The sequence below is a fragment of the Trachemys scripta genome, chromosome 23 (genome assembly GCF_013100865.1).
Source record: "Trachemys scripta elegans isolate TJP31775 chromosome 23, CAS_Tse_1.0, whole genome shotgun sequence".
Lineage (NCBI taxonomy): Eukaryota > Metazoa > Chordata > Testudines > Emydidae > Trachemys > Trachemys scripta.
In genome coordinates this window covers 15157140-15164567 of record NC_048320.1, presented here as the reverse complement: position 1 = coordinate 15164567, position 7428 = coordinate 15157140, and the positions used below count along the sequence as shown (strand labels likewise).

The window sequence follows — 7428 nt, the reverse complement described above, 5'->3', positions numbered from 1 at the left end:
CCCACCCGGAGGAGGAGGGATGAGGGGTGGGAGGAGCGTGGGGGGCCCCCCCGGAGGAGGGGGGGGAGGAGTGTGGGGACCCCCATGGAGGAGGAGGGGGTGGGGGTGGGAGGAGCGTGGGGGGCCCCCCGGAGGAGGGATGAGGGGTGGGAGGAGCATGGGGACCCCCCAGAGGAGGGGGGGCTGGAGGGATTCTGGGGGGGGGGATTGGCCCTGTGGAGCAGGGAAGGGCCACTGGGGGAGGTTTGGGGGTGTCTCTGATTTCCCCCCCATGTTTTCCTGAGCGCCTCTATCCCAGATGGTTACACCTTCTACAAGATCTCCCAGGAGCGATTCCTGGATGAGCTGGAGCAGGAGGTCAAGGCTGCCCAGGCTGCCAAGACCCCAGTGAACTGAGCCCCTGAGCAGGCTGGGGGTGCTCCCCGCTTGGGATGGATCCAGCTGGACCTGAGGCCTGTGCCAGGGACCCTCAGCAGCCCGACGCCTCTTGGGTTGCATCTGCCTTTGACATGCCAGGCACTCCCTATGGTGGCTGAGTCCCCCTCGGTGGAAGGGGGGGTCCCTCTCCCCTGTGCCCAGTGGGGACCAGGCTCCTGTTAACTCCAGTTAAACCTTCCGGCTGCAGTTGCAGACTGTGGTGCAACAGCACCAGCTTTGTTTCCTGACATGCTCATCTGCTATTCACCCCCTGCAGCAGGTGGGTCAGGACCTCAATAAATCTGTCTAAATGATTCACCAGAGTGGGTGTGTGAAATGCCAGCCCTGGGCCTCCCAAGTGGGGCCTGCTGGGGAGCACTTGGGATGGGGGTTGGAAGGATAAGTTGGGGTAAGTGCAACATCCCTGTAATATCTTCTTGGTGGTGAAAATACACACAGGGGAAGCTTAAATGCTGTCTCCCAGGTCGGTCCCAGCAGCCCTGGGGTGGTTTGTAGCTATTTAAGAGCAAATGGGGAAAGGTGGTAGAATACTAGGACCAAGTTTGTTGGCTGCAGGCGCGGTGCCAGCGTTTCTTGGGCTGCACACAGCTGCCTTGGCCCTGCATCATGAATTCCTCGTTTCCTGGTTGTGAGAGGAAGCCAGGGGCGGTACCTGGCCTGGGGGTGCCACCCAGCGTGTTTACCACCGGCAGGAAGAGGAGGATGCAGCAGGGAGTGATTCTGCCCCAGGCTGTGATGAGCCCAGTTATCCACTGACCTCAGCACATGCCCTGCTGTGGGGGGAAGAGTAGAGCCCTGGGAGAGGCTGATACATGGAAAGGTGCCTCCTTGGCCTTAGGGGAGAGAGATTTGAGTCCTGCAGGTACAGGACTTGCTCAGCCTTTCTAAGCTAGTACAGGGCTGCAGAGCTCCCTGGAGTGAATTGTGCTTCTCCTCTGGCTGAGCAATGCTCTCTCCCTTCAATCTACAGCCTAGAATGGCTAATCTGCATTGCACCACTGTAGCCAGCACCCAGCCCTGGGGGGGAAGCACGGGATTGCCCAAGCCATGGTCCCTGGGCTACCCTCATTTCCACCAGTCAGGGTGTTTGAGGCATTGACCTTACTGGGCCTTTGGGGGGTGGCACTAGACCTGGAAGTCAGTGACTCATTTTTTTAAAAGGTGATGCAACTTTGAGGATATGAATAAAGCCAACTTTGTGGTGAGCTGCTTGCATGACCTTCGGCTAATGATGCCTGTGTGCCTGCTCGGATACTCCAGGGAGAGGAAAAACCCTGCAAGTGATGTGGGGAAGGTGCCTGTATGCTGCCTCCATGACCCACTGAATTAGATACAAAGGTGACGTGCTGCCCTCTGGGGGAAGAAGGCACAAACCGCCCCCACTCCCAGAAAGGGTGGCTCTTACTGCCCCTGGCCCAGCCTGCATGGGAAACCCTCCTTCCTTTGCCCCTGCGAAGGACAGAGCTCCAGTGCCTGCAGTTATCATTGCCTTTGTTGTGTTCCAATAAATGCCTCTGGAAATTGTGCTTCCAAGTAGATTATTAAGGCAGCTGGTGGCAGGCGGCCAGCTCCGTGCCTCAGGGACTGTTCCATGAAGCACACATTTACCTAAGAGGCTAAAGAGGGTGTGTGGGGGGTGAGAGAATGAGACTTCCCAGCTCATTGGATTAAGTCCTGAATTCACAGGAGGAGAGGGGACAGCAGCTGTATTACCTGGTGGCCACCTTCCCACACCCACCCCACCATAGACACCGCAGGGTTTCTTCTCAAACAGTTTACAAGAAAAGCCTCCCACCCACATCTGTCCTACAGGAAGAATCGATTTGGTTACAAGATGCTCCAGCTGCTGTAATCACACCCCACCGGCACTATGCAGTCAGCCATCCCCATGTGATCTGTTTTATTCACAACCACTGTACAGAGTCTCTAAAAAGCCTTTTACGACAAGGTCAGTCTGTCCTATGGCAAGGCAGGGCAAGGGCAGCGCTCCTCGCTGACGCTATGGGGCCAGAGCGGAAGCCGAGCTCCAAGGCCCAGCAAGTACAAGCCTGATGCCTGTTGCCCAGGAGAATGGCTTGGCACGAGGGTGTAAAAGCACTTGGCCCGGTGCTGCTGGTTTATGGTTCTAGGGCAGAGGCACTGAGAACTCAGCCCCTGCGCAGGGGGCAGCACCCCCCCTCCCTGCAATGGGGCTGGTGGCTCCTGGCGAGGAGTAAAGCACAGAGGTGAGTTGCCCTAAAGGGGAGGGACAGGGTCTGCACGTGCATTTCCTATAACCCAGGCCCTGCCTTCAGCAAACATGACCCCAGGGGCCTAGCTCAGGGTGTCGGGGTGAAGTGCTCTCCACCCAGGGCATGAGTCCAGGCAGAGGCAAGATCAGCCCCGCCCCAGGGCCTGCGTCCCTGGCACTCCCCCTGTGTGTGTGGGGGGGGGCTGGTGCTTTCTGGGAGTGTCTGAAGAGTGGGGAGGTGGGGGTCAGTGAAGGGCTGGGACCCAGCTAAGCAGGAAGCGTTTCTCAGCTGACACTAGGGGTGCTCTGAAGCAAGGCTCCCCATGGGGTAGGGCGTTACCCCGCCCCACTCAGGCTCCTTCCCAGCTGCAGCCCGTGCTGGGGAGGAGGTGAACCAGGCTGGGCAGGACCCTAGTGCTGCCACCATCAGACTTCACAGGGGCCCGTGGGGGGCAATGCAGATCCTCCCCGGGCCTGTCGGACAAAGCCAGGAGTCTCTGGCGACCACGCTCCAAGCGGTGGCACCCGCAGCAGACACCGTGGGGCCAGCTCCGCAGGGACAAAGCTGGGAGGGGCACACAAGGGCAGGAGTTGCCAGTGCTGTCTTCACACCCGGAAGAGCCCGTGGGGCAGGTGCTGGCTGGTCAGCTCACAGCAGGGCCTCTCACCACCCCTCCAGGGCAGCTGGCGCATGGCTGAGGTAGTCCATGAAAATCGGTGCTGGCAGGCCGGTTACTGCGGAGAGAGAGAGAGAGAGAGAAGGGGGCTAAGCCGGCCCTGGTCCCAGCAGGGGACACTCACCGAGGGGTCTATGGACAGGAGCCAGCCGCGCGCACACTCGGGGGCTCAGAGCCGCGTACCCGGCCCCACAGGGGAACCCGGACACTGTCGCTGTGGGGTGTGCAGTGCCTCCGTAGCACATGCTCCAACACAACCCCTTCTGTGGCAGAGGGAGCGTGGCCCATGGGGAGGTGCCACCCCTGGGGTTCGGTGGGATGGGACGCTACAGCCCAGGAGGCCCCCCAGCAACCCCCCGCCCTCACCGTTCGGCTGAGGTCTCCGGCGAACGTCACCCCTCTGCTCGGCCGCTGCTCCTGCGACCCGGTACTGCTGCCACTCAGTGAGTTCCTGCGCATGATCCCTGCTGGGAGCCAGACAGGGTCAGTGGCCAGGGGGCCACCGGGCTGAGGGCCCTGAGCCGCCCCCCAGGGGCCTGCTGCACAGCCTGGCATGTGGGGACATCTCCCCTGCCATGGAACATGCAGGTTAATGCCACCGCCCCCAGGGCAGAGACCTGAGGATCCTCCATGCAGCCCAGGCTGTGGCCACCAGAGAGCTCCCCACAGCACATGCCCCTGGGCCTAAAGCCACATGGGGGTCCCAGACAGAACGAGGACAGCAGGGGGACGGGATCAAGTGCCAGCAGGGAGCAGCGGGTCGGGTACCTGGGGGCTGCGAGAGGACAGTGTGTGTGTGGGGGGGGGTGTCTGCGGGGTCAGGTGCCTGCAGGGAGCAGCGGGTCGGTACCTGGGGTCTGCGAGAGGACAGTGTGTGTGGGTGTCTGCGGGGTCAGGTGCCAGCAGGGAGCAGCGGGCCGGGTACCTGGGGTCTGCAAGAGGACAGTGTGTGTGTGTGGGGGGGTGTCTGCGGGGTCAGGTGCCTGCAGGGAGCAGCGGGTCGGGTACCTGGGGTCTGCGAGAGCTCCAGGCGCTGGAGGCTGTTGCGCCGGGACGGGTTGAAGCTGCCCTTGGAGAGGCGTCTCTGGCGGCTGGAGAGCATGGCAGCTGGGGAGACGATGCCTGGGGGGGCCTGCTTCCCCATCCGGCAGTAGAGCTCCTCGATCTCCCTCTTCTGCACGGCCTGCAGCGTCTGCACTTCAGAGAGGTGCCTGGGGACAGCAGGGCCGTCAAGGCAGAGCAGGGCGCGGACGCCGGTTTCTAGCCTAGCTGCCCGTAGGGAGGAGACTGGCAGGAAGCTACCTTACCCCGCCCCAGCACTGGCCAGCAGCCCCCCGACAGCTCCCTGGAGCCAGAGGTGCTTGCACAGGGCCCCACTTGCTTCCCTGCCCCCCCCCCCCCCCCCGCAGAGCAGCACGGGGGCAAGGCCGAGCCGGGTCACCCACTCACTTCTGGCGCAGGTTCTGCAGCTCCTCCCAGATCTCCTCGTCCTCGCTCTCCGTGTCGTCGCTGCTCAGATAGGACAAGCTGCGCGCGTAGCTCATCCACACCTGGCTCACCACGGCCTGCTGAGGGCTCTCGGCACCGCCCTCCCCGGGCCCCTCCTGGTCGCTCTCTGCCAGCGCCACCGGCGTCCCCTCCTCGGCCAGCTGCTCGTCCGGGTCCTGCACCGGGGTGTCGGGGACAGAGTCCGAGTCGGGGCTCGTGCTGCCCTCCGTGGTGGAGGAGCTGGGCACCGAGGGCTGGGAGGAGGCGCCAGCCGCCCCCTCCCAGGGCTCCAGGCTGCTCTGCTCACTGTCACTCTGTGTCAGGGGGCTGTTGGCTGGGTCCTTGGACGTGGTCACCTGGAACCGGCCCAGAATCTGGGGCTTGGCCTCTGGGAACGAACGGGGAAAGGCGGGTTAGCAGGGAGCCGGCTCAGCGTGGGCCAGGGCAGGTGTGAGCGCTGGGCGTGGCTCTCCGTGCGCTGGTGGGAGAGCTGGCACCAGGCACTCTGCGATGCCAGCCCTGTTCCCACCACAGCTCAGCCAGCGGCCGCCACCCTGAACGCTGCTTGGACAGGCCTTTACCTTCGTTGATGGGGGACAGCCGGGCCTTGGCCGTGCCAGGAGCGGGCGACTCGGAGACGATCAGGTGGCTGCTGGGTTTCGGGGAGCAGGGCGATACCTAGGAGAGAAGCCGGTGAGCCAGGTCAGGGAGCACCAAGCCGCCCCCATGCAGGAGCCTGGCCCCGGCAACATCCACGGCCGTCTAATCCCCGGCAGCAGATGGGCCGGGATTGAGCTGCGGCTCCTTGGCTCAGGCCCAAGCCTCGGGATTAACAGGCTGCTCCAGGCCTCGCGCCGAGCCAGCGGCTCATCCCCCGGAGTAACACCAGCCCCAGGGCTGCTGTAACTGGTCCCAGCATCACCTGCCCCCTGGGGCCATTCCACCGCAGCAGAGGGCCTGGCCTGCAGCCAGCCCCTTCCCACCAGCCCTACACCAAGAGCTGGGGTCTCGCGCCACCTGGGGGCTCCCCTGGGGGCATGTCCTGGCTGTGCCCCCACATTCCTGGGGCCTTCTGGCAGCTGTTTGACCCACCTCACGCTGCAGCGCCCAGGCCCCTTCTGGGGGTGCTTACCGAGCCGCTGTCCAGCGCCCCCACAGCAGGAGCTCTCACTGATGACAACAGACTCTCCCCAGTGCCGCTTCTTCCCAGGCCCTGAGGGGCAAGAGCTGGCCCCCAGTCCTCCGTGACGCGGGTGCTGGTGAGCTCCTGGGTCCCATTGCAGCGTGGCGCTGGCTCCACCAGGCCTGCGGGGCCAGGGGAGGTGGAGTGCGCCGGCCCCAGGTACAGCGACTGCGGGCGAGGTATCGGTGCAGGGGCCAGGGGCCCAGCCGGTGGGGGGGCAGCCAAGGAGACGGACGGCAGCAGCGTCTGGGCCATGCTCATCATTGCCAGGGAGAACATCTCAGCCAGCGAGAACAAGGGGGAGGTGGCAGGAGACCAGGAGGGTGCAGTGGGGGCCGTGCTGTTCATGGGTGGGCTCAGGGGGCCCAGGCCTCCCCTGGGTGGCGTGGTGGGCAGCAGGGAGCCCCCAGCCTGGGGCCCAGGCCCGGCCGTCTGTGGGAAAGACTGGGACGTCGGCGGCTGGTACGGGGCCAGGCCAGGCGCCATCAAGAAGGAGGGCCAGCTCCAGGCAGCTGCACTGGGGGAACCTGCGGAGGAGAAAGGGAGGGGCGGGGGGGGGGGGCGGGGTTAACCATGTCCCCACTCCACGGCTGGGTGCTCCCCCTCCCTCTCCTCTAGGGTCTCCACATCCCTGCCCCCACCCCCCTGCAGCTAGCTGCTCCCTGGGTGGGGCTGCAGTGTGGGCGCTCCAGCTCGGCGAGGGGCCGTGGCCGGGCCTGGGGAAGGTGGGGAGGCCGGTGTCGGAGCCGGTACCTGGCGGTTCTGCTGGGAGCAGAGGTTGCAGCCCAACGGGCTGGGTCCCTGGCGGGGTGTCTGCGAGGCTGAAGACGTCGTTTTCAGAGGGGGAGCCACTGAGCGAGGGCTGGACCGGAGGGCTACTGCAGCCCAGGTCTGGGACAGAGACAGGGAGTCAGTCCCCACACCGTGCAGCCCCGACACCCCCGAGCAGCAGCCCTCCCCCCACTGCAGCTGCCAGACAGGGGGCGGCGCAGGCCTCTCCCCGCATAGGGCAATGCCACCTGGCTACCACTGCCCGGGCTGCAGGCATCCAACCGGCCGCAGGGACCTTCACGGCAGACATGCTTCCATCACAAGCCAGCGGGCAGCACAGGGCCACCTGGCCCAGCCCCCCAGAGAGGGTCTCGCAGGCCCAGGGCTGGGGCGCCCTATTGGAGGGGGGCAGGGGGTGGCAGGCACGTACCGCTGAGCAAGGACGAGGCCGAGATGGAGCGCGAGAGATCCTGCAGCTGCAGCTCCGCCTGCCAATGAGAGACAGGGCCTGTGATGGGCCAGGCCGGGGCTGCGGCAGGCTCTGGCCCGTCTCCGCACACACGCACCCCCGGGACCCCTCCGGCACAGCCCGGGAAGCTGGAACATGCTCTCTGGAGCGATGCATGGACGGGGGGGGGGGG

At 64.8% G+C, this 7428-nt stretch overlaps 2 protein-coding genes across 8 annotated transcripts in view; one reads left to right on the top strand and one right to left on the bottom strand.

The window, feature by feature from the left end:
* Positions 1 to 735, top strand: part of LOC117869379 (cytochrome c oxidase assembly factor 3 homolog, mitochondrial) — a 2657-nt gene extending 1922 nt beyond the window's left edge. Inside the window, exon 2 of the mRNA XM_034756199.1 lies at positions 299 to 735. Coding sequence (XP_034612090.1) covers positions 299 to 396 — 98 coding nt within the window. The 3' untranslated portion in view covers positions 397 to 735. The remainder of the gene's footprint in view (positions 1 to 298) is intronic.
* A 1586-nt stretch (positions 736 to 2321) lies between these two features.
* WNK4 (WNK lysine deficient protein kinase 4) overlaps positions 2322 to 7428 on the bottom strand; it is a 31731-nt gene continuing 26624 nt past the window's right edge. For 4 of the 7 annotated variants that reach the window (XM_034756197.1, XM_034756194.1, XM_034756190.1 and 1 more), the window contains 8 exons: positions 7218 to 7275; positions 6770 to 6907; positions 5966 to 6543; positions 5415 to 5511; positions 4795 to 5221; positions 4354 to 4556; positions 3712 to 3812; positions 2322 to 3403 (listed from right to left, as the gene is read on the bottom strand). In XM_034756197.1, coding sequence (XP_034612088.1) covers positions 3401 to 3403; positions 3712 to 3812; positions 4354 to 4556; positions 4795 to 5221; positions 5415 to 5511; positions 5966 to 6543; positions 6770 to 6907; positions 7218 to 7275 — 1605 coding nt within the window. In that variant the 3' untranslated portion in view covers positions 2322 to 3400. The remainder of the gene's footprint in view (positions 3404 to 3711; positions 3813 to 4353; positions 4557 to 4794; positions 5222 to 5414; positions 5512 to 5965; positions 6544 to 6769; positions 6908 to 7217; positions 7276 to 7428) is intronic. The other 3 variants (XM_034756191.1, XM_034756193.1, XM_034756195.1) reach the window with 3 other exon arrangements.